Source organism: Natrix helvetica (genome assembly GCF_964273705.1).
Source record: "Natrix helvetica genome assembly, chromosome: 1".
NCBI lineage: Eukaryota > Metazoa > Chordata > Lepidosauria > Squamata > Natricidae > Natrix > Natrix helvetica.
Window position 1 is genome coordinate 88,887,899 of NC_138548.1, and position 27,974 is coordinate 88,915,872.

General features: G+C 39.7%; 1 protein-coding gene across 2 annotated transcripts in view; it reads right to left on the reverse strand.

The window, feature by feature from the left end:
- Positions 1-27,974, reverse strand: part of LOC309402029 (catalase-like) — a 51,252-nt gene that overhangs the window by 16,330 nt on the left and 6,948 nt on the right. Inside the window, exon 1 of one of the 2 annotated variants that reach the window (XM_081971513.1) lies at positions 7,764-7,976. The exons of the other annotated variant lie outside the window; for it this stretch is intronic. Within the exon in view, the coding sequence (XP_081827639.1) occupies positions 7,764-7,829 (66 nt within the window). The 5' untranslated portion in view covers positions 7,830-7,976. Of the gene's footprint in view, positions 1-7,763; positions 7,977-27,974 lie in introns of those variants that run through there. 2 annotated transcript variants of the gene reach the window in all.

Below are 27,974 nucleotides of genomic sequence, written 5' to 3' on the forward strand. Positions count from 1 at the left end.
TGTATCTTATCTTGGAAGTCTGGATTGCTGCCAAGATCTAGTCAGTGTGTTAATTTACTGTGAATAAATTGTCTAGCAGTATTCCTGTCTTGGAGTGCTTTGGGGTACAAAGAGGGGGGTCAGAACAGTTTGGTATCTGTTTTCAGAGAGTAACAGTACTTCAGATCCAACAGTGGAATCTTGCTCTATCATTGGCAGCCCCATAGTGGAACCGCATAGATTCTTGCTTGCATAGGTGCTTGGAGGCTCAGGAATATATGTGCTAATATAAACTTAAGGAAGTTTAAAGGACATGGCAATAAGGCAATGTTAAGAGGGTTGCATCTTGTTGCCATCTCTGTAATGTTTCCTGAAGTCAAGTACTTTCTTGAGTAACTTTTCCTGCTTTGGAGGAAAAGTATTGCACATGTACATTCAAAAGACCTCTGAATTAGCTAGAACACAATTGATAGAGCACCACGTGACTTGAGACATGCAAGCAAAATAATAATAATATTCAGTACATGTATGCAAAAAAAATATTCAGTAGGATCAGAATGGAATTTTCCTAATCTTTTCACATGCTTTGAAAAAAAGTCTTTGCAATTTTTAAAGATGTTTGTGAAACATTCAAATAGCTGAAAGTTTATTTATAGGACCAGAGAGTGGTTTAACATTATCACTTCTGTTACATGCAATAACATGATAAATGAAGGTATGTCAAGCAATAGGTATACAGAGAATCACTACGGGTTGCGTGGATTATATGCACTGTATATATCCAGTGGCATGTTTCAGGATGTTTCATCAGTAGCTCTCATAAAACAAGAAATATTCCCACACTTCCAAACTCTTGACAAATTTTATGATTCTGCTATATTGGCAAATAAGCCATTAAATTATCTTCTCAGATGGTCACATAAATTATATTTTTGAATGTGCTCCTTTTATTTCACTTGATTGAAGACACAATTTCAACCTACGCTTCACCCTTGCCTTAAAGAAACATAATTTGGGAATTGCAAACGGGATTTCTGAACTTGGTTTCATATCTTGGAAAATTCACACACCCTTCATAATTCATGATTGACTAGGGTTACATTTAGCAAGTGCTGATTATCTAGGTAATCAAATCATCCAGTTGTTAAACGGGATAGTCCAATGCATCCCACTCAAAAATGAAGATAAGAAAGATAAGAAAGGGATTATGTAGAATGAAATTCCATAGGAATTACTAACAAACTGGAACCTACTTTTTCACCCGAGTAAATTAATTTAAACTTTTATCCTCTTTAGAAACAACATGGATAAAGCATTCTGGGTAAATTTTAAAGAAGAAACTACAGTAATATTTGTTAATGTAATTTTTTAATGGAGGGCACAGAGAGAGAAAAAGTTGAAGTGATAAATATTTTTCTTTAGTAACAGCAATCTTAGGATTTGTTGGCGTCAATAAAATAACTGCACAAAAAGATTTCCGGATTCCATTAACAAGTTATTCAATGTTACTATTTCAGTTGGAGATTAAAAAAAATTGTGGAAGGAATACATAGCAAAGCAAAGATGATGTTCGAACAAGTTTATGCTACTGTTCTTTTGCTCCTTGTCCATTGACAAAAATCAATCAGGAGATAACTTACCAATTTCATCATCCTGTAATACCTTTCAAATGTTGCGGTCCAGGTAATAGAGTACACTGTGCTATTCAATAACATGTGTGAATTGTTTTGAAGCATCCACACTGCTTTCTAGACCCAACGGAAAGTGATGGATCTGACTACTAAAGCTCAACTGTTTGCATCCTAATTGTCCTAAGGCACTGATAATTCTTTAATGAGACTCATGTGAGTAATACAGGTTTATCCTCCTTATATAATTGGGGATTTTTTTTTCTCTCTAAGGATTTTGAACTGTAGGAAGGAGAAAAGCAGTGCAAACCAATGTATTAACATCGCCTTGTGTTGTGTCATTAAATTCACACTTTGTTTAGATGTCATCATGGAACAGTGTAATCTTTTTCTGGGGCAGCTTGTTCTTATTCTCAGCATTTGTACAGTTCAGTAACAAATGTTTTTAAACTTTTCTCAGGATTATTTGACTAGCATTTACTGTGGGAAAGTTGATCAGAATTTGGTCACAATTTACCGAGAAATATTATGTTGTGGTTATATAAAAAAGTAGTATTTCTCAGATTTCTTGACTTCTTTTGTATTTTCCCAAATACATAGTTTTCTGCAGTCACTTTTCTTCCATTTTACAATATTAGGATAACACTGGCTCTTTCTTCAAACTTCAGGCACTTCTACTCTCAAAGATTACAGTCAGTGGCACTGAGATGACAACCTGCAACTTTAGCAATTTACTATCTATTCACCAAAACTCCTGAGCACAGACTGCTAGAAGCAAGGGAAAAAGAGAAGTTCAATGTAAGCAGAATTCTTGTTACAGATAACCATGTGAAAAAGCTGCTGAAATCTTGAAATCAGATTACACTAAGTCCCTCAACATCTATTTTGGCAGAAAAATAAATGTTTCTCTGAGATTTAAAATTGAGCAAAATCATGGGAATCTATCCATAATCTTTATAAGAACAACTCTTAAAAATAGTTTTGTAATAAAAGTTTCTAACCAAGATTGTAGATTTACTGCACTCAAGAGTTCTGAGGAAAAGACGTTTTCCAATATAGTTCACTTCTGTGAAACATTCAAAACATCGAGAGCTTGATTATAGGACCAAGTGAGAAAATTCTCCAATGCCCAAGAAGGTGGATGATATATTTCATACTGTAGCGATGTGGCAAATTAAGGTGTGTCAAGCAAAATGTGCAAGAGAATCACTATGTATTAATGTATATTCTAGTTGCATGCTTCAGGGAAGTTTCATCACAAGACCTCAAAACAAAAAATATTCCCACACACTTCCAAAACTCTTGATAAATTGTCTTTTATTTAATTCTGTGCTGCATGCATGGATAAGAAAACCATTAAATCCAAGCCTTCAGGGCCACATGCAATGCCAGAAATCTTTAATTAATAATCCTATTATTAAATTGTAATTTAAACTGTAAAAAATTGGTGAAAATAACTATAGCATATAAATTGCTGGAGAGTCCTAAAATTAACCACTTGATTGTAGTAGTAGTTAGTAGTAATTTGATTTGTTATGTGCTTATAAGAAAAGGCAGTACGCTTATAGAATAAAACAACAAATCTAACTAAGTCAGTTTTGTCCACACCTTATTTACTAACTTTGCAATAATGCATTTGTGCAATGCATTTAACCAAGTCTAGGTTTCAGAACAGGAATATTCCCACACTGCTTGATAAATGTTTTATATTTCATTTTTCTACTGCAAGGATCTGCAATGAAATCATCATCCTAGAAGGACACACAATTGTTAACTTAACAGTAACCACAAAAACAAAAAGGCAGTAAAATAATAACATTATTCTTCATCTTGGATATGTTGTAGATATTAGCAATGGGTTTCTTAATTGTTTGGTTTACTTATGCAAAAGTTGAAAAAAGTATTTAGAGAGGAAACTATGGATAAAGAATGTGTGTGTGTTCGTTTATTAAGCCAGGATTTGATTTAGGGAACATGGCCAATGTAATTCACAAGTTGCAAAAAGTTTGGGATGGTATACAGATGAATTATATTTTTTAATTATATCAACCCACATTTTTGTACCAGTATTCTAGTAAGTTTTTAAAAGCTCTGTGCTGTGGGCAATAAGCCACATCTGCGCACATCAAGTTCTTATTTTACCATATTTGTAACTTCTTTAGCTATTTAGTTACAATTTCTTCCATATGCAATGGAATCTCATAACTAAATTAAACAGGGGTGGCTACTACTGGGTGCAGGAGTACACAATTGGTTGGTTGGCTAATCCAGGAATGGTGTGCTTATGTCTTTCATAATGCAATACAGAACAAGCCCAGCTAGGCCAAGTTGGCAGGCTTTGGAGGGAAGGCACAGTATAGAGTGCAAATTCTTGGGATCTTGTGCTCCATAACTGGGCTTGAGAGAAAAAGTGGCAGGAATGAGAGCCATCTTCTCTACCATTAACGTTGCTTATGGGAAGCCAGCAGAAAAGGCTGCAAATGGTGACATAACTGCCAGATGCTGCAACCATCATAAGTGTAAGCTGGTTTCCCCATGTCCCGATCACAATCATGTGACTGCAGGAATGTTGGGATGGCCAGGACTTTGAGGATTGATCATAAATGCCATTTGTGCAACACCACTGAGTGGTTTTTAACTAAAAAACATGTTTATATTTGAAGACAAACTGGTACCATTAAGTCTCTGTATCTCTTCTTTATCTCCTCTAATAGGCAGAACTGTTCCCATACGCCAAGTTTACCATTGTTTTTTTCTGGGTATTTCAATATATTTCTACCTAATTAGCAAATTCTGGACAATTAATCTATTTCAGATTCCCACTGTCGTCACATTAGACTTATGAGACATGCGTTCTGTGATGGTCATGCCTGACCTGTGAATTGTTTTAACCTTCTTTTGTAAGCCACCTAGAGTTACTCTAGTGATTGAGGTGGCATACAATGTCATTATTGTTCAGTATTTAATTAAGTCTATAATTTAAATAGAAAATGAGAAGTAGTAATTGATCTGTTTTAAAATATTTTACATCAAGTACAATATTGTTGGTAAAATAAATTTTAATGTGTTTCATTTTAGAACGTATAAATTAGAAAATCTGAGTTTTAAAATAAAAAAAGATTGAAAATAATAAAATAACATGCATCCTGATTAAGGTAACCTTCAAAAATTTGAATAGGGGACAGTAATTATTCAGCTGCAGCAGCATATCTATGGCAGGCTTTCTTCATCTATATCACCCTCTTATGAATGCTTAGCAACTGGTTCATATTTATGCTGCGTTCCAAGTTGATGTGATCACCTTCTGTGACCTTCTGACAAGCAAAATCAAAGGGGAAGCAAGATTTACTTAACCAGGTTGCTAAATTATCAACTTCAATGATACACTTAATAACTGTGGCAAGAAAGGTCATAAAAAGGGGCAAAACTCACTTAACAAATGTCTCACTTAACAACAGAAATTTTGGGCTACCTGCACTCTAACTGCTAGGATTTTCCCTGGTGTTTCAAAAGGATTTGTGGAAGATTTTTTTGGATAAGACAGATTTCAAAAAAACTGAGACAAATTGCTGAGTTTCCTCTTTTAGTAGAAGCAAGCAGGTGAAGAGTGCTAGTTACAATAATGCATTTCATCTCAACATGTAAATTCAGTTTCAAAATGAACTTATTTAATAAGTTCTACGGGCTAAAGCAATTACTGTTACTTTTACTAGATGGAAGCAACACTTGAAATAAATTTGAATCTTTCCTGAATAATACTGTAGGACTTTCTAGGCTGTATCTAATTATTTTTATCTGATTTAGAAGGATAACTTTGACAGTCTGGCTATCCTCTGAAATTCTACTTTTTAAACATACTCCAGATCTACTTTGCAGGTTGCAGGCTAGGAAGGGAGCGAAGGAGAGAACAGCAAAGGAAACTTAGACATACTGAAGATCAATCATGTAATGCTACACACAGCCATCTTTCATACAGTTAAGTTAGAATTATAAAAAATATTAAATAATGTTTAAGCTGAAGAATCATGTGCTTGCTATCCAGGTTGAAACTGTTAATTATGTATCAAGGTTCCTTTGAAAGATGCTGAAGGGAATATAACTTTCAATTTAGTAAACAAATGCATTCAAATGATTAGGCAAAGATAAAGGTTCCCCTCGCACATATGTGCTAGTCGTTCCTGACTCTAGGGGGAGGTGCTTATCTCTGTTTCAAAGCCTAAGAGCCAGCACTGTCCGAAGACGTCTCTGTGGTCATGTGGCCGGCATGACTAAACACTGAAGGTGCACAGAATGCTGTTACTTTCCCACCAAAGGTGGTTCCTATTTTTCTACTTGCAATTTTACATGCTTTCAAACTGCTAGATTGGCAGTTCAAATGATTAAATCAACCTTAATGCTTTTCATTCTATTACATAAATTTCATTCTATTATTAGAATCAAAATAGCCTAAAATAAACAATTAGTATCTCATTATTTAATAAGTTATTTTCTGCTTAATAAAAGGGGGAAAAATAAAACAGAACAATAAAAACAGTTAACAGATACAGTTGGTTATCATCTTGAGTATTCCCTAGCTATATTTATGATTGCAATTTATTGCATTAAAACAATAATTATAATATAATTATAATTACTAATTGCATTCATATTTTTAGCAATTCTCAAAAATATGATGCGAAGGACCACAAATAAACTGATATTCTAATAATTCAAAATTTAAAAATATATTTCAAGTCAGAATGAAACATATTAATTTGATATTTCCAATCAATTTAGAAAGTGAAGGGTAAAGTATAAGATAGATCCAGACAGTGCCATAAATCATATTATTAACCATAATTGTGGAATAAGATGAGTTCAGATAACACACTACACAATAAATCTTGAATTATAATCTGAGATGGCTGGTTCACAATGCTAAATTACAAACCAGCTCTATTATGTCTTAGCTCAAAACGTGAACCCATCCATATCTGTTTTGAAAGCTGACAAAGGTGAGTAATGAAAGAGAAACTGTGAGTAGGAGAATAGCAAGCATTCAAGCCTGTGTAGATCTTTTCTGATAACTGAAATAATGATCTGATTTGAATTACTAACTAGTCTTAGTAAACTGTCAACAGTTCTGCAAAAGTATACCAGTTCTTTAAATTCTTTCAATCCAACAGATACCAGTGGTCAAGTTAAGTATAAATTTATCTCAGTTGAAGATAATCTTCAAAAAGCTTTAGTGTGGATGGATTTTACCAGGAGCTTCTCCTTTTAAGGTGGTACATATTGCATATCATATTTGACAGAATATGATAGATGCTGAAAAAGTATTTTCCTTCCTTTTACTGTCACAAAATAGAGTAAGTCATTAAGCCAGGACAGCATGAGTACCACTGATAATGTAACTACTGTTATCAGGGTAAAATCCAGTTCTTCAAATATAGACATTAGCTATTTTAGATTAATTTCCAAGTAAAGTACAAAGTGCCACTTTTTTCCAGAGTTCTCCCAACACTCCACAATCTTTAACTACTTGATATTTTTAGCTGAATTAAGTACCCAAATAACAAACTGCTTAGCTATGGTACAAAAAATAGGCATGCAAATAAAACAAACAAAATGTTAAAAAGTTATGTTTATGCAGTTACTCACCAAGCACATTAAAGTATATTCAAGTAACCAAAAATATCTTTACATTCTCAAATCATGTCACAACTTTTGAGCACCCCTAATGTTTGGAAATTTAAATTTCCAATAATTTCAAATAAAGTTCAAAAATTTGACGCGCCCTAATGTAGAATAACGCAATCAGGTCACATTTTGGACATATTACATCCATTATACCTAGGAGAAATTATTTCTGAAACTATTCCTTATAGCCAATCTACTCTCCTTCCGGAGACCGAAGTACACCTCCTGCAGTTTCCTCTTCCCAGCTATTAACCGCACATCTCCAATCCGGTTTTTTTTCCGGCTATCCGTTCATGCATAAAAAGCACAAGAAAGTTTCCCTACTCCAGTAACAATATACTGTATTACATTACGCTATTCCAGATTTATGTCCTCGGCCCCTTCCCCGGATGCGCTGCCCCACAGATTTCCCCGGGCGCGCCAGAAACATAGACTCTGCAGGGAACTGGGAGAAAGAGGGGGGGGGAGTGTCGGTACCTGCGAGCCCCGCTGCTCTTGCCAGCGCTTCAGCTGCTCTTTAGCGTAATCTCGATTGCCGGCCATTTTGGGAGACTCGGAGACCCCGACCCTTAAAGAGAGACGGGACGCTGTAGGCTGGGGAAGCGCTTATGTCAAAGATCTTTATTGCGAAAAAAGAGAGCGACTCTCTAATATTGCAATGTTCCAATCACTACGGCTGCCACCCAGCTGCAACCGCCTAATAAACCCAGCTGGTGAAAGTTCAACGCCCCCGCCCCTACGGTCCCGCCCCTTCCTTTCTTCATTGGTTAAGGGTCCCCCATCATAAAGCTCTTTCTCTGATGCTTATTGGGTGGAAGAGTGAGTCGGATAACAAGATATTCTTTTCTGCTTGCAAAATAACACTGGGAGAATGGCCAGTTGGCCAGCTTGTGGCCTGAGAAACAGTCGGAAGGGACGGAAAAGGAAGGGCTGCAAAGAGAGCAATGTGATGAGGCCACGGAATTATTATTTAAATTTAGAAGCTAAAATGAGCATGGTAGCGTCCCTGAACTTGATGCTTGCCTGTTTTGCTGAAACTACAGTTTTCAGTATTTGCACCCAACATACAGTATTTGTTCCCCATCTTGGTGGAATGCAATCTTCACTGCCCAGAGTACTGAAATGTATCCATCCATCCTCTATCATCTCTCCACCATCTATCTTCCTTTATTTTCCATTTCTTTTCCACCCTTCCCACCCAAACCCCATTGAGAGGAATGGTAAGAAGAAGTTATGATTTTCTGATCCAAATATGCTTGCAAAAGAAGTTTCCTTCAGTCTGCTTCTGGGATATTCTATCCCTCTCTTTCAGCAATGTAGGGATGACCTCATCTTTGCTGTGCTGTCCACAGAAGGTAAGCTATAGAAGCACAATTATTGACAACTCACTCTCTACAAATATATACTCTGCCACTTGTTCCATGAACTAGGTGTAAGATGTGAAGAATGGAAGGTGTTATATAGCATTGTAGGAAGTTATCACCCAGCCCTCTCCCAGAAAAATGAAATATCCTAGGAAATATTGAAAAGGCAGAATATTATATTTCCCTGGATGTGAAAAGGAAGAAATACTTTTAAATTGAGAATAGCTCCCTGTAGCTTCCTGCCTCCACCCACTTTGTCAATGGGCCATTAAGAAGGCCAAGCCAGTCCCTTTACATAATAAAGAGTTCTCCCCTTCATCTCCAGGGGGATGGGAATGAAGGCATGATAATATTGGCACTTTACTCAACTGACCATCTGAGAACTCTGAGAATTCAACCAAACCTGGACTCAGCCTAGAGAGTTGCCCCTGCATGGGCCCATGTGAGTCTGACAACAGATCAGAATACATTTCTTACACAGGAACAGGAAACAGAGAGGTGGGAGTGAACAGGTTATAAAATGCCTAGCAAGCCCCTCCATCGGGCCTTCTCTTCTTCTCCACCAACATTGAAGCATGTGATCACCTTTTCTGTTCAGGACTCAGGCCATGTGGTCCTGTCCACCATTAAAACCATCTTTCCAAGCAGCCTCCATGTCTCCAGTGTCTTTTTCCCCACTTGGAGCCGAAACCAGAAGGACATTTCTTTCATCAGCATTATTAGGAAACTAAGCAAGGAATTCCATTCCTCCTCCCAAAGCTCCTATATCTTTCCAGGAGAAGGAGGAGGAGGAGGAGGTTGTGCTACAGATTTCAGTGCTTTCTGGATCCTCTTCAGGATACACCAAGCCCTAGAAACCATATCCCTGGTTTTGGGGAAGAGTATCAGGCAAAGCAGGCTTGACTACTGTAGGAATTTGTAGAAGAAGCAATAATGGCAGGACCATTAAATGCATGGCCTTCCGCTGATAGTATGCAGTCAGTTCCCGAGGAGGAGGCAGCTGAAAGTAAGATAGCACAGGCTGATCTATCTAGGTATTACTAAATCTCCCACAGACTAAAAGGAGAGCATGGCTCCATACCCAGACAGAGCAGGCCAAGAGATTGCTGTATTCCTACTCCTACACTGGGGTGCCAACACAGGCCAACTCTTTAATAGGTGATAGTATTATTCATATACTAATAGCAATTTGCAGTTAGAACACTGGTCTCTTTGCCTGGGAAAAAGTCATTTATTTCCAGCACAAGATCTGCAATAGCTGTAAGCCAGCTACTACCTTACTGTTTTGCAGTAAGCAAATTGATTTTTGTTCTGGGCTGCCATCATTTTAATTCTGTCTTAAATCTGTAAACTCCCCAGAATGTCAGCTCAACTCAAATGACTTTTTTCTTTTCATTATTTGATTTGGATTCCACTTTATCTTATTGTTTATAAACAACTCAAGGTGGTAAATATACCTAATATTATTATAATTCAGAACTGTGCAGAAAATTATATTCCCTGTGACACTCTATGAGTCCCTTCTGGGAGAGGGGGCGGTCTAGAAGCACATAAAAATAAATAAATAAATAAATAAATATGGCACTCTATTTTCCCCACAACCACCCTGTGAGGTGGGTTGGGCTGAGCAAGTAGAGTCATCCAACCAGCTTTCAGGCCTAAGATAGGACTAGAAATCATTGTCTGCTAGTTCCTAAGCCACTACCTTACCCACTAGTTCAAACTGGCTTTACTTTGATTTTTTTTAGAAAAATACACAAATAGAAAATAGAAAACAAATTTAAAATCCAAAAACATAAAGCACAAATGTGTAAACATTTCTTATCTAAAATCAGAACAATGTCAAAGAAATTGCAGTTGTCATTCTTTATATTACTTTAAATGATTAAAATCATGATTAAGGTTTAAGCAAGGATAAATATCAAACCATGGCAAACACAGTACAATTCACCACATAAAATTATAAAATAGATTGAGTCAAAACTGAGAATCAGTTCTTTAAAAAAGATCACATGAAACTGAAATATGAACATTTTACATAAATGAATCAGTGTTGGATGGGTGGGGTAGAATTGGGTGGGGTAGCAATGAAGGCCTTGGAAGAGAGATTCAGATGTCCTAAACATGTTTTACCAACACAATTCAGAACTGTGCAGAAAATTATATTCCCTGTGACGCTCTATGGCAATGAAAGCTGAATTCTGAAGAAGCAGGATAGAAATAGCACTGATGCTCTTAAATTCTGCGTGTTGGAAAAGATTCCTTGGATTGCCTTGGGCAGCCAGTAAACAGACCATACAAGAAACCAATCCAGAGGTTTAGCTCAAAGCACAATTGACTGGACTGCCCTTATCATATTTTGAATAAATTATGCAAAGACCCAGCTCCCTTGAGCAGTCTATAATGCTGGAAAAGCTGGAAGGAAAGACAAGATAATGAACAGGAGTTAGGGGAATGGATTGAATTACAGTAGTTACGATACATCCTTGGAAGACCTGAAGGGCCAGTTTGCACAAAGATAATCTCAGAGAAGATCCATTTATGAGATTGGTAACAGTTGACACAGATTTGATGGCACGCAATCAACCAATCAAATATTAGTGCACATCTATCATTTCCTTTTGTCTCACGCTGAAATGTTTTCTGTTGCAAATATTTCATAAAAAACGTCCTGTAGTCCGCATCAGAGATTTACATACCACTGCATCCCTATTTGAAGATGCCAGAGATTGACCAGGAATGTTTTTCATACAAAGCAAATGCACTACTATTGAGGCAAAGTTTTTTTTAATCTAGTTATACAACCATCTCTTTCATAAGATTATAATTATAAACAGACTCACTATGCTAATAGAAAATGTAGATATACTTGTACCTGACACTTACATTGACCTTTAATAAGCTTGCTTATATCTACCATTTCTTGGGTTGAATGAAAAGGTACAACTTTTACTTTTCATTTATTATTTTAATAGCATTGAGAGCCCATTACATTTGCTATTATGCTTGCAAATCTCATAAACTGAGATTGAGTTAGAGAAGTCTTGTTACACCAAGTCTCTAAATATACTCACCCAAAGAGAGAACGGGAGGTGAGATTGGTTAGTATTTTGATGTGTCACTATCAGTAAGATAGACTGGGAAATCTTGAAAGCAATTACAAATTTTTACTGAATTGTTATCAAGGAAACTACAGGGATTATATCCATGGAGTCATCAGAACGTGCGCTTCACTCAAGTCCTGGATTTACTGTTTGTAGAATTATATTAGATAAAATAACTAGGAGTTCATGTATTTCAGCGCAAAGTGCTTAATTCTTAAATAAAAATAAAAATGGTGGTAAATAAGAAATCTTGAAAGAGAGTCTTTTTCTGGAATATCTAGTATTTCAGGAAGAAATCTCTATGATTATTATCCTAAAATAAAGTTCAATCATTAATAAACTTCTGCAACTTTTCTGTTTAGTTGCTTATTTTCCTGATGCTAGGATTGAGTCATAAAAGTCTTTGTTCCTCCCTATTTTGAGTTGATCAGACTACATCCACAATATGCTATGATAACATGAGAATGCTCTAGTTTGGGTGTGCCAATTCACAATGAGAAAGCAAACCTACAACTATACTCCACACGTGTCTTCTCAAATTGCCTGAAGTCAGGGTGAAGTAACAAAGTTTACTGCAAGTCATTCTAGGTGAATCCATGCCAACTCTCTTGCTATCTGTCACAAATATCTGTTTTTCAATAACAGGTTGCCTCTGATTACAGCAGTTTCATTTTATGGCATGTCTCGTGCTAGGCGTGTGGTTTGTTTTTTTTACTTCTGCCTCATTATCTTTTAAACCCAAAACACATTCACAACTGACTCAGAATGCAGTCTGTATGAAGGAGATTTTAAAAAACACTATCCTCAAGACTTGATAGTAAATAGTACTAGCACAGAGGGCTTCTCAATACATTCAGTTTCCTTAATTGACCTCGCAGTCACAAAGTGGAATGGTTGTTTCGTATTCAACGTTCATCACCATCTTCATCATTCAGGCATACATTTTTCTCATGAATGAAGGCAAGTGTGTGTGTCCCGGGATAATGTTGCAGGATCCAATATGGATAGGTCACCGGGACAAGAGGTTTTGTCTTCCGAATTTTCAGACTAGTGCTGGAGCCTCTAGCAGAGTGTGTGCTTTTCTGTGTGTGATATTTATTTTAAGTCAGGGGTGTCCAAACTTGGCAACTTTAAGACTTGTGGACTTCAACTCCCAGAATTCCCCAGCCAGCCATGCTGGCTGGGGAATTCTGGGAGTTGAAGTCCACAAGTCTTAAAGTTGCCAAGTTTGGACACCCCTGTTCTAAGTGGTTTTTTAGATGTTGATTGGGGTATGTTGATGGCTGGCTTTTAAATCATTAGCTGTCATTTGCTTGTGCTGCCCAGCCTCACCTTCTAAGAACTTGATAGGCTGGTGGTAAATCAGAACTCCTGTTGACTGAGGAGGGGCCTGTTTCCCAGGCTTCGATCACTTCCCTGTTTATGCGCCTGCTCGTCCAACAATCTTAGTAGCTAAAAAGTTGAATATGTGTCCTTGTTCACTGCAGTGTGAGGCTACCAATGAGTTTGGATCTCCTTATCTGACCATTTGCTTGTGTTTTTACAATCTGATGGTTAGCTTCCTCTCCTTATGTGCTATAAAGTCCCAAGGGGATTCGGTAGATGACATTAAAAGTATCTCCCACATCCAAGTGGTCTTTGTAATGCATAATTTGGCCTCATATGATAGCCTCTGGGCGGTGTGTAATGCTCACTTGCAATTCTCGGAAGCTGTGTTCTACAACTTCTTAAATGTTTTTGATGCATGGCATACAAGACCTCTGTCTTGTACCTTGTTTCTTCCTTTTTCTCTCAACTGTGTAGCACTGACATCTTATGACGAACGATTGTGGGTATCCATTCTGCTTGAATTGTTCATGTAGGTACCTGCTCTCCAGCTATTTGACTTGCTGGATACTATAGTGGGTTCTCACATGCCATATAGTGTTCTGATGCAACTTTTTTGTGGTCTTGCAATAAACGGTGGTTTCTAGGCTTCCACTCTTGTCTATTAACAAGTATATCTAAAAATGGCAATTGCCTAGCTGCTTCTTCCTCCATTGTGAACTGTATGTCAGGGAAGATAGAGTTCAGAATGGTATGGAAGTTTTTAAGTGCATTTCTCTTGATGATGACAGATATGTCATTCACGTAGTGGCACCAGAATTTAAGGGTATAGTTCTGAAATGCAGTGTTCTACTTCATGCAGGACTGTTTCTGCAATGGCTCCTGATATTGGGGATTCCATGGATATCCCTTTTATTTGTTCATGCATTTTGCTTTTAAATGTGAAGAAGGCGCGTTGACAGTATTGAAGTAGCTTCATGTGTCCTGGTTAGGTTGTTCTGATCTGTGTTGTACTCTTTTTCTAGTTTTCTATCTATTACATCATATGCCAAGTGGATGGATGTAAATAGGGACACTACATCAAAGGAGATCATGATCTCACCAGGAGCAACATTTAAACATTGTAGTTTTGTCAGAAATTGTGTGGGTGATGTGACTGTGCTGTTTGAGAATTGGGTCAGAAAGTTTAAGCATTGTGACAGCCATTAGGCAGGTTTTACGTAGGGGCTTCTCGTAGCACTACAATAGGTCTGAGGGGGGGACTCCAATTTTGTGTATCTTGGGGAATAGATAGAATCTCGCTGGGGCCGCATCTGTTCCTCTCATTTTTCACCACTCCTTTTCTGTTATGCAGTTGTTTTGTTTGAATTGGCTGAGATAAGCATTCAGTTGGCTGACATTTTTCTCATCTGCATTCCCAATCCACATAATCAAAATTGTCTGTACTTGCTTCTAAGCTTAACAAAGTTTTGGATTTCACTTTAATAAATTTTTTACCTATAATAATCCTATAGGGAAAAAAAAAGACTTCCTCTGCAGGTAGAATGTGATGAGTAACAGAAGAAAGCAAATTAGAGAAAAATATTTCACCTATTTATTCAGCATCTTCAAACTTTTTCAGTTACATGAGTATACATGTCATACACGTGACAGAAATTATGAAAGACTGCCTTTTTATGCTTGTGAAAGTTTGTAAGTGTGAAAAAGCACTTAGAATAAGCAAGCTTACTGTAAAGCAAACTGCAAATAAATGAAATACATGGTCTGTAAAATCTATTAATATTCCTTCAGCAATCTCTAAACAAGCACATGAGCTTATTAACTCATTGATTTCTGAAGTCTAGTCAGAATAAACCAGGGATGAGCATCCCCTTTGTGCCAAGAGACACATTTGGAATTTTCACAGCAGTTGTCTGTGCTTTCACAAAATGGCTGTCATAGTTGGCATGACAATTTATTTCTTTTAATTAAGGCAATCTAAAATAAAATAGTCAGACAGGGCAATTTTAGAGACATAGACGCAATCATATTCATACTGATTCAGCACAATTCTGCCAATCTCTAAACTACATATGCAGGCCGGCTTAATAAGTGATACGTCAGTAGTATGGGTTCAGGAGATGATAATTCCAAGGGAACAACTCAACCTAAAAATGAGGAAGAAGGAAAAGGATAAACATAAAATGTTGGTATTTGTAATCACTAAAAATGAGGTGCGGTAGTGCAGTATACATCTGGGACAGTACTTTTTTGAGACCATTATGTTTGAGATGAAAAATTTGCAAATTTTGAAAAGTTAAAAATAAACTTTTTGAAAACTTTCAGATTCTGAGATGCCAGGTTCCAAACAAGAAAGATGCACTGGGGTTTTTCTAAGCAATTTCCTGTATTGTTCCTTGCCTATGAACAGAAATCTTATCAAATTAAACTATTTACTCCGTTAAACATATACTCTGTGTCAGGGTTCCAAGTAACACCCCCAACAAAATAAGACTCGGAGGTTTGAGTTTCCTCAAAGTTCCATTTTATTAGCGATATATTGGCACATCTGGAAAAACCCGAATCTGAATGTCTTCAGGTTTTCTCCACCCAAAGGAACGTTCAAGTCCCTGCCCAGCACCTACATGCCCATCGCCAGATCCAATCAGGCACTGTCTGAAATTGAAGATACCTCCCAGTCACATGGCAGCTGTAGGGCAAGGTGGCCTTGACTTTCTGAGAAAGAATGTTATTTTGACTATGTATCACCCACACTCTATAATCCCACTCCCATTTTCCCACAATAGAAAATGTGGCAGGCCTCAAGTCCCAAAGGTAAAAGACAGCTTCCAGGTCTGACACTCTGAGAATTTCTAGGAAGGGCTGTTTTGACTTCCTTCCTCCCAGATAATCTAAACTTCGCTTACTTTTTCTCCTTTGGATTACACCCTCTCCCTCCTGGGAATCCAGACAACATTCCACCACAAAAGGGATTTGGAATAAAAGTTTGAAATTAATTGTAAATGTCCTTCCTGTGAGAAACTGGTTGTCTGAGTTCTTTGTGAGAATAAATATGATAGGATAGGACTTTGCAATGTGGGCAATAGAGGGAAATTTTAAAAAACCCAAAGATTACAAATAAAGAGAAGAATATTTAAACTCCACATGTTAACAAGGAATGGAGAAAAATACTGTAACAATAGATGTTCTGAAGAACATTTTTGAGCAATAGACTCAGAAATTAAGAATGTCTGATACAATAGATAGATAGTGTGTTTATGATGTCACAGAAGAAGAATAAGCTATACCGGATAAGATTGAAATTGAATTGCATGTGGATTTAAATACGACAAGTTACAAGAAGGATATGGAACATGATATATATTGGTTACACCAGTGGTTCCCAAAGTGGGTGGTACCGCCCCTCTGGGGGGCGGTGGGATGACTTAGGGGGGGCACTAAGAGGCAATGGGGGTGGCAGGGGGGCGCTAAGTGGCAAGGGGGGCGGCAGAGGGGCGCTAAGAGGCAAGGGACTAGATCACTAGATGAACTATAAGGTCCCTTCGAAGTCTGTCATGAGTTGTAGGGTAGGAGGCAGGCAGCTGCCCGAGGCCACAGCTCTTATCACCAAGAAGTGGACAATGCCCCCCAAGCCCTGTCCCTCCCTTTCCCACCCGCTCGCCTGAAGCGGCGGGTGCCGGGCTGGATGGCCAGCTGCGGCCCTTCCCCACGCAGTTCTGTCCCGCAGATGCTGCCCGTGTCAGCCATCCTGCTTCCTCGCCCGATTTGTCTTTCTCTTCATTCACTCCATAATAAGCAGAGGATTGGAACATGCAGCTAATGCAGAGGGTCACGAAGCCCCCCGCCCCTTCCGTCTCCTAGGCGACAAGTGCCACCCGCCAATCCTGCCTGCTGAAATTTCCCGATCTAAGGGGGAGAGGACTCAGGTGAGGAAGCAACGGGAGGCCAGGGAGACGCTGCTGCTTCCTGCAGACTCGGACTTAGCCAGGGGACGATGGGGGCCTAGATGGGTGACTGCTCCGAGCATCCGGGGCAGACTCGCTGCTGGGGCAGCGATCTCCTGTGTCTCTCTAGCATTTCACAGGGAAATGCTGGTTCTAGGCACCTGGAGGAATGCCGGGTGTACCCGCCCAAACACATACTCCCCGGGGACTGGAGAAAAACGCTAGGGATGTATTTCTGAAACCCATCTAATGCCCCTACCCCTCTCCTCCAAGCTCACTGGGAGGCAGCCAGCACTTACGGTCACAACCGAGGATAAAATTTTTGTTGTTGAGTGAAAAATTTGTTAAGTGAATTTTACAACCTTTTGTGCCACAGTTACAGTGAATCTCTGCAGTTGTTAAGTGAGTCACATGGTTGTTAAACGAATCTGGCTTCCCCATTGTCTTCGCTTGTCAGAAGTCACAAAAATGGATCACATGACCCTCGAAACCTTCGTAAAATGAGCCAGTTGACAAGCATCCCAATTTTGATCACGTGACCCCAGGGATGGTGCAATGGTTTTAAGTGTGAAAAACGGTCATAAGTCACATTTTTCAATTGTAATTTTGAACATTTACTAAATCAAGATGCTGAGCTTGTCGATCGAAAGGTTGGCAGTCTGGCGGTTCGAATCCCTAGCGCCGTGTAATGGAGTGAGCTCCTGTTACTTGTCCCAGCTTTTGCCAACCTAGCAGCTCGAAAGCACATAAACAATCCAAGTAGAAAAATAGGGACCACCTTTGGTGGGAAGGTAACAGGGTTCCATGCACTTTGGAAGATTTTGGAAGAAGTGCAAAGAAGAGCAACTAAGATGTTTAAAGGCCTGAAGACTAAAAATAGGAAAAACAGTTGCAAGAATTGGGAATGGCCAGTCTAGAGAAAAGTATTGGGGGGGGGGGACACCTGATAGCAGTCTTCCATTATTTGAGGGGCTGCCACAGAGAAGAGGGAGTCAACCTGTTCTCCAAAGCAGAATAAGAAACAATGGGTGGAAACTAATCAAGGAGAGAAGCAACCTAGAACTAAGGAGAAACTTCCTAATGGTGAGGACAATTAATCAGTGGAACAGAAGTTGCCTCCAGAGGTTGTGGGTGCTCCATCACTGGAGGCTTTCAAGAAGAGACCAGACAGCCTGAAATTGTCTGAAATTGTATAGAATTGCTCCTGGTTGAGCGGGGTTGGACTAGAAGGTCCTCCAAGGTCTCTTCCAGCTCTATTCTGATTGAGTAATTGAGGTCTCTGGCTGCTGCTATGCTGCTCCTTCCCTTCCTAGAATCTTGATCGTTTGCTGCTTCATACAGAAGTTCATTGGCTATCAAAAGGCAACTGTGTGAGACGCTTTTACAATCTTTTGACACGGTTGTGGAGTTTTTTGAAGACAAGAATGCTTTGCTCAGTGGTGAACTCAAAGAGATCAGGCATGGCATTGCTTATTTATCAGAACTATTTGCAAAGTTCAATGAAGTGAAATTGCAGTTGCAAGGAAATGAGGTCAATCTTATTAAGGCCAAATCTGTCATCTCTACGTTTATTTCAAAGTTAACTCTATTCAAGCGCAATATAAGCTGTTGCAAGCTATAACAATTTCCGAGCTTGTCTGAGCTAGAAGAGAAAGGTAGGATACAAAATGATGATCTTCAAGTTTTTTGTGACCATTTGGACATGCTGCATAAAGATATGTCTGAGCGATATCAGGATCTTCTTTTGATGGAAATTCCAGATTGGGTGATAAATCCATTTTCAGATACTGAGGAAGATGGGATAGTGGAGGAACATCTCATAGAGCTGCAAAATGATATTGAGCTGAAGCCAAAGTTTAAGAAATCATACTAAGAGTTTTGGTTACAGAAAGAAAATTCTGATCGCTATCCTGCACTATGGAGAGTGGTTAAGAAGCTCCTTGTTGCATTTCCAACATCATATTTGGTGGAATGTGGCTTCAGGGTGGTCATCCAACTTCTGTCCAAGCAAAGAAATCGACTCCAGATTACTGAACGTGGAGATTTAAGACTCCTGCTAAGTGTCTTAAAACCAGACATTGGGAAACTGGTATCACTTCATCAAGCCCATCCATCATATTAAGAATTTACTGAACAGTGAAGTAGTTACTAAATTTTACTGAGTTTACTAAGTTACTAGTTACTAAGGTTCTTGATAAATGACTATCAGACTTTGAAAACCTGGTATCACTGGATCATGTTCAACAATTTTGTTGAATTAACATTAACTAAAAAGGTTTTTAAATTGGATTTTGAATAAATGTGCAATTAATTGTTACAGCTTTGAATTTTACTGTTACTATCTTCCTTCCATCATGCAAACCGCCCAGTCATATGACCCTCCCCAGCCACGCCCATCAAGCCATGCCCACAGAACCGGTAGTAAAAAAATCTGAATTCCACCACTGGGTGGGGGACACTGAGGATCAGTTTGTAGCACCAAGGGGGCGGTGGACTGAAAAAAATTGGGAACTACTGGGTTACACAAATAAAACCAGTTGATGTCTTCATATTTAAAGGAGTCATACAAGTATCAAACTAGAAGAGTGATTTGGATAAGTTTTTCTATGTACAAAAGAGATTTATTAAAGTCTTGAAGAATTCTCTGAAAAGGGACAAAAATAACAGAAATACAAGTTTTGGATATTATTTGAAAGGATTAAAAACCAAGATTGTTAAAAATAAAAAGAAGGAATATTGTCAGCCCTCTGGGTAAACAGGAAATTAGTTGAACTAATTCTACTTTATTGCAAGGCTACATTAACAGAATTTTGCAAGTGTGAAAGTACAAACTTCCTGCTACTGGTTTCAACAGTCAGGTCAATTAGGAGGGTTTTTTCCCTTTTTTGTCTCTCTGACTTTTAAGCCTTCAGGGACTTCTGCCTTGATTGTTTCCTAGACAGTATCTCTTCCTCTCTGTCATCCACACTTTCCTTTACAAATATCGAGTTTGTTTATTTCATCGTGGTTAAAATAAATATGTAGTAATTTCTGAACTTTTGCTAATAAAAAACAAATTATGAGGTTTTTGGATTGTATTTTTAGTTAACAGGTGAGATATGGAATTAAGAGTTAATTTGTTATATTTTAAGAGTTGGTGATAAATTACTAAAATTGTTTATACTTATGATGTGGGAAAATTACTTTTTTGATAAACTTTTCTTTTTATTTCTTTTCTACACTTTTTATTCTTACTTTTTTGTACTTTGTATTAGTTTTTATATCTTCTAATTGTAATTTTCAATAAAATTACAAAAAAATGAAGCTCTGAGAGGAATGCACTAACATGAAAATAAGAACTTAGCACAGTGTATGTGTCCAACTGCTTTCTTTTAAACCATTACAGGTTTAAGACTGGTATTATAGTCAGTCTATTATGAATGAAATGACATGGAAATACAAGCTACAAAAATATTGGAAATCATGGCTTCAAATACATAAAACCACATTAATTCTTCCAGGAGTTATCAGCATATGGAAAATGCCACCTTGAATGAATTGTAGACTGAAGCCAATAGTACATTATGGGGGAAGGCCAAACCTTGCTACACTATGAATGACATACTCTCTCTTGCATTATCTACTTAATATACACAAAATTATTTCCCACTTATGACTTTAGCAGATGCTCAAATAATTAGATCTACCTAATGCTTTCTGATTTAGAAGTCAAGCCAATTGAGCTAGCCTTTGCAGCAGGAGGAGAAAAAGAAAATATGTTTCAGTTGAAAACTTCACTGCTTGTTTGAAAGTCAGTGACAATCAGGGACGTGCGGTCATTGGAGGCAGGGGAGGCAGAGCCTCACCTCTCATCATGAAATAATAATATATAATAATAATATCCACAAGGGAGTTTCATATATATAAGAGGAAGAGGAGGGTGGAGGAGGAGCGCGCGCGGGGCGGTGCCAGCTGGGCAACCGGCGGAGGCAGGAGGGTTCTTGGAAGCGCCAATAACCTTCCTGCCTCCACTGTACTTTGCGCGCTCCTCACGACTGCAATAGGCATCCAGAAGTGGCAGGGGCTTGATGACGTCGCCGCAGCTGCCATGCGCAGACGGACGGAGGTAGCGAGAGTGGCGCCGAGGCAGTCTGGCGGACGAGCAACCGAGGATCAGGCTGCCTGATCCTCCATCGCTCGCTCGCTCGCTCTTTCGCCCACCCGGACCCCTCAGCGCCACTCTGGTTACCTCCGTCCGGCCGCGCCCAGCAGTGACGTCAGCGACGTCATCAAGACAAAGTGGCTTAGAGGCAAAGTGCTTTTCAGTGCTTTCTGTGCGTCTGGCGTTTAGGTAGATAGCCGGATGTCCTAAATGGCAGACGCACAGAAAAGCAGCTGCTGTTGGGGATCGCGGAACGCGAGCCGGCGAAGCGCGCTCAGGAAGGCGGGGAATGGGATCACAATCCCATTCCCCGCCTTCCTGAGCGCACTCCACCGGCGAAGCACTCCGCGATCCTTTTCTGTGCGTCTGCCGTTTAGGTAGATAGCCGGATGTCCTAAACGCCAGACACACAGAAAAGCAGCTGCTGTTGGGGATCACGGAACGCGAGCTGGCGAAGCGCGCTCAGGAAGGCGGGGAAGGGGATCATGTGTGCTTGAGGCTGAGGCAGCCTCAGGCTCCAGCACACGTGGTCCCATTCCCTGCCTTCCTGATGACATCACCAGCCTCACCAGCCGTAAACCTCACCGCACGTCACTGGTGACAATCTACATTATCTGGGGAACATGAGAATGGTGGACCCTTTTTTGTTTTGGTATATAGAAAGAAATAATGAGGAATGCTATAAAAATAAGTAAGGGAAACAAAACTACACACAAACACATATTCCAGAGCAGAGAGCAAGCATCCAATCAATTCAACATTAAAAAACCTGACTGGCACTTTTTTTCTGTATCCCATGCTTAATAACTCCAACCTTCTTAAAATCCAAACTTTTGGTATATAATTCAAAATAACATTCACAATATTAAACCATATTATTTTTCTCAAACTAGGTTAACAAACTTACAGGTTTACAGGTAGCCTATAACTTACAGGTTACAAACTAGACCAGATCATAGGAACAAGTGGCACTACATCTAAAAGCTAATCATCTTCCACCTGGGAGTCGATTTGGCCTAAGTTCCTATTTGTAACAAACCAGAAATAGTAATTCATTTTTAAAGAACTTATTGGATACTATATTTTCACAAGGACACTATTACATTCAAACATTAGCCTATAGTGCTAAGAGGAAGACAGGGGAAATGGTATCTTCTGTATAATTTGCTACTAAATATTTGTAAATGTAGAATATAATGTGCCTTTCTTGTGTATTAAATGCCATCTGCTGGACAAATTAAATTATTCGCTGAATTCAGCAATATTTGCAAGAAATAAATACATTATAACAGATACTTAAGAGCTGATTTGGGAACCTATTTGTCAGAATGTTTCACTTTGCATTCCTGAACTAAGGTTGAACTCAATGGCTAAAGAGCTTCTTCTCAATCTAGACCACCTTTGAAAATGAGTTACCTAACTTCTAACATTATTTTACAATTTTATCTGAACATTCATGTTGTTTGAATAGGTCATTTGACATTGGATTCATTATTTTATTAGCAATAACGTAAAACAGCTCATTTTCACCACTGGAATTAGGTTTTGTAGACTAAATATTTTTTAACAGCTGTAAAAGTAGTTTGACCAATGGGATAGGACCGGGATGGCACACCTATGGCATGCGTGCCACAGGTGGCACCAGAGCCATTTGTCAGGGCATGTGAGGCATTGCCCTGTCAGCTGGCCAGCACGCATACACATGCTGGCAGATGAGTTCAGCTTTTTTAAAAGCCATTTTTCACCCTTCCCAGGCTCCAGAGGCTTTATATGAGCCTGGGGAGGGCAAAAACAGCGCCCCACCCCCCAGAGGCTTCAGGAGCTTCCCTGAAGCCAGTACAAAAAACTGGTCCTATGGGCAAACCGTAACTTGAGGAACGGACTTCTGGTTGGCTCATAGGGCCATTTTTAGTCCACCAGAGCCTTCAGGGACCTTCAGGAGGCTTCCCTGAAGGCTCCAGAGGACAAAAAAACGTCCCAATGGACAAACCGGAGTCACTTCTGGTTTGCTCGTAAGGCTGTTTTTAGTCCTCCGGAGCCTTCAGGGAAGCCTCCAGAAGGTCCCTGAAGCATCCCCCCGAAGGCCCTCCGGAGGCTTCAGGAGCTTCCCTTAAGCCTTCGGAGGACAAAAAAACGGCCCTATGGGCAAACCGGAAGTTCAGGAACGGACTTCTGGTTCGCTCTTAGGGTCGTTTTTTGTCCTCCAGGACATTCAGGGAAGCCTCCAGAAGGCCCCTGAATGCTCCGGAGGGCTTAAACCAGCCTTGTGGGCAAACCGGAAGTCCGTTCCTGAACTTCTGGTTTGCCCATAGGGCCGTTTTTTTGCGCTCCGAAGGCTTCAGGGAAGCTCCTGAAGCCTCCGGAGGGCCTCCAGGGGGCAGGGGAGGCTGTTTTCACTCTCCCAGGCTCCTATAAAGCCTCTGGGGAGGGCGAAAAAAGCATGCAAAAATGGGGGGAAGCGACTGCCATGCGTGCATGTGTGCTGGGGGGGTGTCGTGCATTGCATTATGGGTATGGCACACCTGCGCACGATCCCTTGCGCTCCCCCGCTTATGGCACGCGAGCCAAAAAAGGTTCGCCATTGCTGGGTTAGGACGAACATATATTTACTTTATGGTAAACATAATTTGAGTTAAATCCCTTTTTTAAAGTATGTCAACACTTGATAATGAAAATGTTGATTTTATGAGAAGTAACATAATAATCAGGAGAAAATATCCATTTGAACCTCTCTTTACATAAATCATTCTTGCCTGTGATCCATATAAAAGTATGATTGGCTATTAACAATGAAAAGAAGTATAGCTTTCTATAGAAAATATGGAATTCATGTATAATTAATAGAAATAAACATGTGTTAGAGCTAAACTTTCTATTTTGCTCATATTCCTAAGACTTGTTTCAGCATTTTATCCTGTAGATATCACAAAGTATTCTCTTTAAGATATGTCATTTATTTTTTAAATAATTTTTGGTCATAGTCTATCCATAGAGGCAGAGGACACTGATGGTATTGTAAGTTCTAGTTTCTGTCCCTATTCTTCAAAAAACCTCTTGGAATATTTCAAATTTTATGCCATTTTTTGTCATTTTGCCCCAATGCTGGCCCAAAACAAAAGACAAATTTGTCTCCCCCGCCCCTCTTTTTCTCTCTCTTTATGCCTGGAATCTTTAATGGCCTCTAATGTGCAGTCATAATCATAAAGTCTTCAATTTAAGTTAGACTATCAGTTTGGTTCCCAGAAGGTGCTATTTATTGATATAAATATTTCCAAAAACTTACAGCAAAAGTCTTAATGAGCAAAATTGATCTCATCCCTTAATTTGTTTACGAATTTTTTCTATTAAAATCTTATTTAACTTTTGTCACTAATTCTTTAAGTTCTTAAACTTATACGGCTAGTTAAATTTTCTTTGTATCCAGAATGAAAGTAAAGTCTCAGGCAGCTTCGAAAACTTGCCATTTTGAAGATCTCTGTTAGCTGAAGATAGTTAAAAAGATAATTTCTTAAAGGGACTAGAAAGTCACATTAGCGAATACAGCATCTTTATGAAAAACTGCTATCCAGCAGTCTCCTCATGAGAAGCAGTCATCCAAAGTACAAGTAGGTGATCTTCCATTCTTCTCTTATCTGTAGAGGTTCCATGTGATTGCTCTGTTTAACAGTCCTTGAGACTCAGCAGTGGTGATGTCCAGTGGCAGGTTGCCTTTTTTTAGTACCAGTGTGTATGCGCGTGACGTCCAGGCATGTGGGTGGAGCCTCCTGCCGCTACCACCACCTTTGGTGATGTCTCTGCCCATTCAGAGATCTACTAGTTTGCTATTCCTCACCCAGAAATCTCAAGGTATTTAAACACTTTTATCTTTTTCAATTGCCAAATGTGGATCCTTGTGTCCTTAGCAAATTCCAATATTTTTGTCTTTTCCTAATATATTGTTAATTTATCATCCATGCAATGTGTGGCAATTGATCTTAGTGCATGTTTTAAGTTACCGTATTTTTTGGAGTATAAGACGCACCTTTTTCCTCAAAAAAGAGGCTGAAAATCTGGGTGCGTCTTATATACTGAATACAGAATTTTTTGCCTCCCGAAGCCCCGCTCCCTTCACCAAAATGGCCATGCGTAGTTTTTGGAGGCTTTCAGAGAGCTTCTAGGGTCTGGGGAGGGCAGAAATGAGCAAAAACTGTTTTTTGCCCACATCCCCCCCCCCCCCGCCCTCAGCAGCACTCTATGAGCCTCCATAAGGCTATGCATGTAATTTTTTTGACACAAAACGGGCCTTTTTTGCTCATTTTTATCCCCCCCCCAGGAGAACTCTGCATGCCCCCCTAAGGCTATTCATGCCTTTAAAAAAATGGGCCCATTTTTGCGAAAAACAGGCCATTTTTGGGAGGTTTGCAGAGTGCAAAAACTTTTTTCTTTCTTTTCAGAAAGAACCTACCTACCTACCCTCTCTCACTACCTATCTACCTACCTACTCTCTCTCTCTCCCTACTCTGTCTCTCCCTACTCTGTCTCTCCCTACCTATCTACTGTATTTCTCTCTCTCTCTCTCCCCCTCTATCTACCTACGTACCTACCTACTTTCTATCTCTCTCTCTACTTATCTACTGTATTTCTCTCTCTCTATCCCTCTACCTACCAATCTACCTACACACACACACACTCTCTCTCTACCCATCTATTGTATTTCTCTCTGTGTATCTCTCTCTATCCCTCTACCTACCAACCTACCTACTCTCTCTCTCTCTACCTATCTACTGTATTTCTCTCTCTGTATCTCTTTCTATTTCTATTTCTCTCTCTCTCCCTTTATCTACCTACCTAACTACTCTCACTCTCTCCCTACCTACCGTGTTTCCCCCAAAATAAGATAGGGTCTTATTTTCTTTTGACTCCCCCCAAATGTTGCTCGGGCCTTATTATCGGGGGGGGTATTGGTTTGGAGTGGCTGGATGGCTGCTTTCATGAGCAGCCGCCCAGCAACCCCCCTTTCCAGCTGGACAGAACACCACTCACCGACCCAGTAATATCCCAAAGGCGCTAAGCCATGTGGTGCTCTGCCCGGCTGGAAAGGGAGGTTGCGCAAGTGCCTGTTCCGCCCCAGCTCGCATGCCTCCCAGCCTCACCATACCCTGGCCCAGCTCTCTCTGCAGGGCCAGGACACCGCCGCGCTGCCACCACCGAGCTCCAAGCATAACCGGCTTCCAAACTCCAGAGATCCGCTGCCGCTCTGGGACTACGCTCTATGGTTGTGGGCTGGCTGCTGGAAGACTCTCTGTCCCACCACGACAAGGCTTTAGTTTCAGGACAGGTCATATTTTCAGGGAAACACGGTACCTACTGTATTTCTCTCTCTTTCTCTCCCTCTCTATTCCTCTATCTACCTACCTACTTTTTAAAAAAATTGCCTCTTCAAAACCTTGGTGCGTCTTATACTCGGTAATTGGAGTCTTGAATAGAAGGATTGTATCATTCACAAAGTGTAGAATTGGAAAATGTCTATGCGCTAGCCTTGGAAAAAAATCAAGAGTGTTCTGACAGGCCACCAGGGAATTTAAGCTTTATATATATTGAATAATGATGGGGACAGAATGCAGCCCTTTTCGACTCTTCAAAAAGGGAATTATGAGAATTTTGTGAGATGACTTTGTGTATTATGAAGTAAACCAAATCTTTACAGGGGTTTTCCTACAATTTATATACCGGCAGTAATAACTGTTTACGTATTGTGGATTTAATTAGTTTGTTTCATAGTTTAGATATTGAGTCAAATGCATTTTTAAATTCAATAAAAGCTGACTATAGTGCTGAGTTAGGTTTATCTGTACTTTATACAGAAGTTCTAAAATTACGAAGGCAATTAGGACCAGAATTCCCATCACTAAGCAATACGTTTGTAAAGCACAGCATCACATGACAGCATTGGTGAGAACAGAGGGCAAGATTGGGATTTCTGGGTTATTGCAAATAATTTTAGGAATCATTCCCTTGTGCTTTTCTTTGCTTGAGTTGGTTAATCAGGTGTTTGATTCCTGTGCATGATGCTGGGAGCCACGATGGAAGCATATCAGCTTTCAATTTGAATTGATAGGAGCAAGGCTCCCTTTGTCCATATAAAGAATGAAAGTATACGGTGTTGTGTACTGGCGAGCCCGGCCAGCAGAGGGCGTTCAGAGAAGCGCCTCTGATTGGTCTAGGCGCGCCTGCCGGCTGGCTGGACAAATACCCAAATCCTATTGGTTCACCGTCTGACAGCTGCATGTATAAATAGCTGTCAGACGGCTTCTGTTGTGCTTGTTCCTGTCAGTTCTGTTTGAGTTAATAAACGTGTTCCTTGCACTCAGCTGTCTCCGTCTCCTCAGTACAAGCTTCAACACTGGCGACGAGGACGGGCGACACGGATCCTCAGGTCGTGCCTCCAATGGCCACTAACTCGGTTTTCTCGCCTTTTCGGCCAGAGGCTGAGGCATGGGACGCGTTTTTGGAACGCTTCGAATGCTTCCTCATCGCCCATTACCTCACAAGCCTTTCCCTCGAACGCAAACGGGGAATCTTCCTCAAGTATTGCGGCCCAGAAATGTTCGCCACTGCGAGGGCTCTTTCTTCACCGATACCTCAACCCCAAACATCGTCTGGAATGATAAATGATGAGCTAGTAAGGTGACTTGTTAGCTGTAATATTATAAGGTGCCAAAATTGTGAGGTGGTCCAGCCTGAACTGCAGCTCTCAAGTGTTGCCAGAGCGTCTGGGTTGCTTCCCTTTTTGTTCTTATGGAGTAACTGTTTGCATTGCCTTTTCTGTG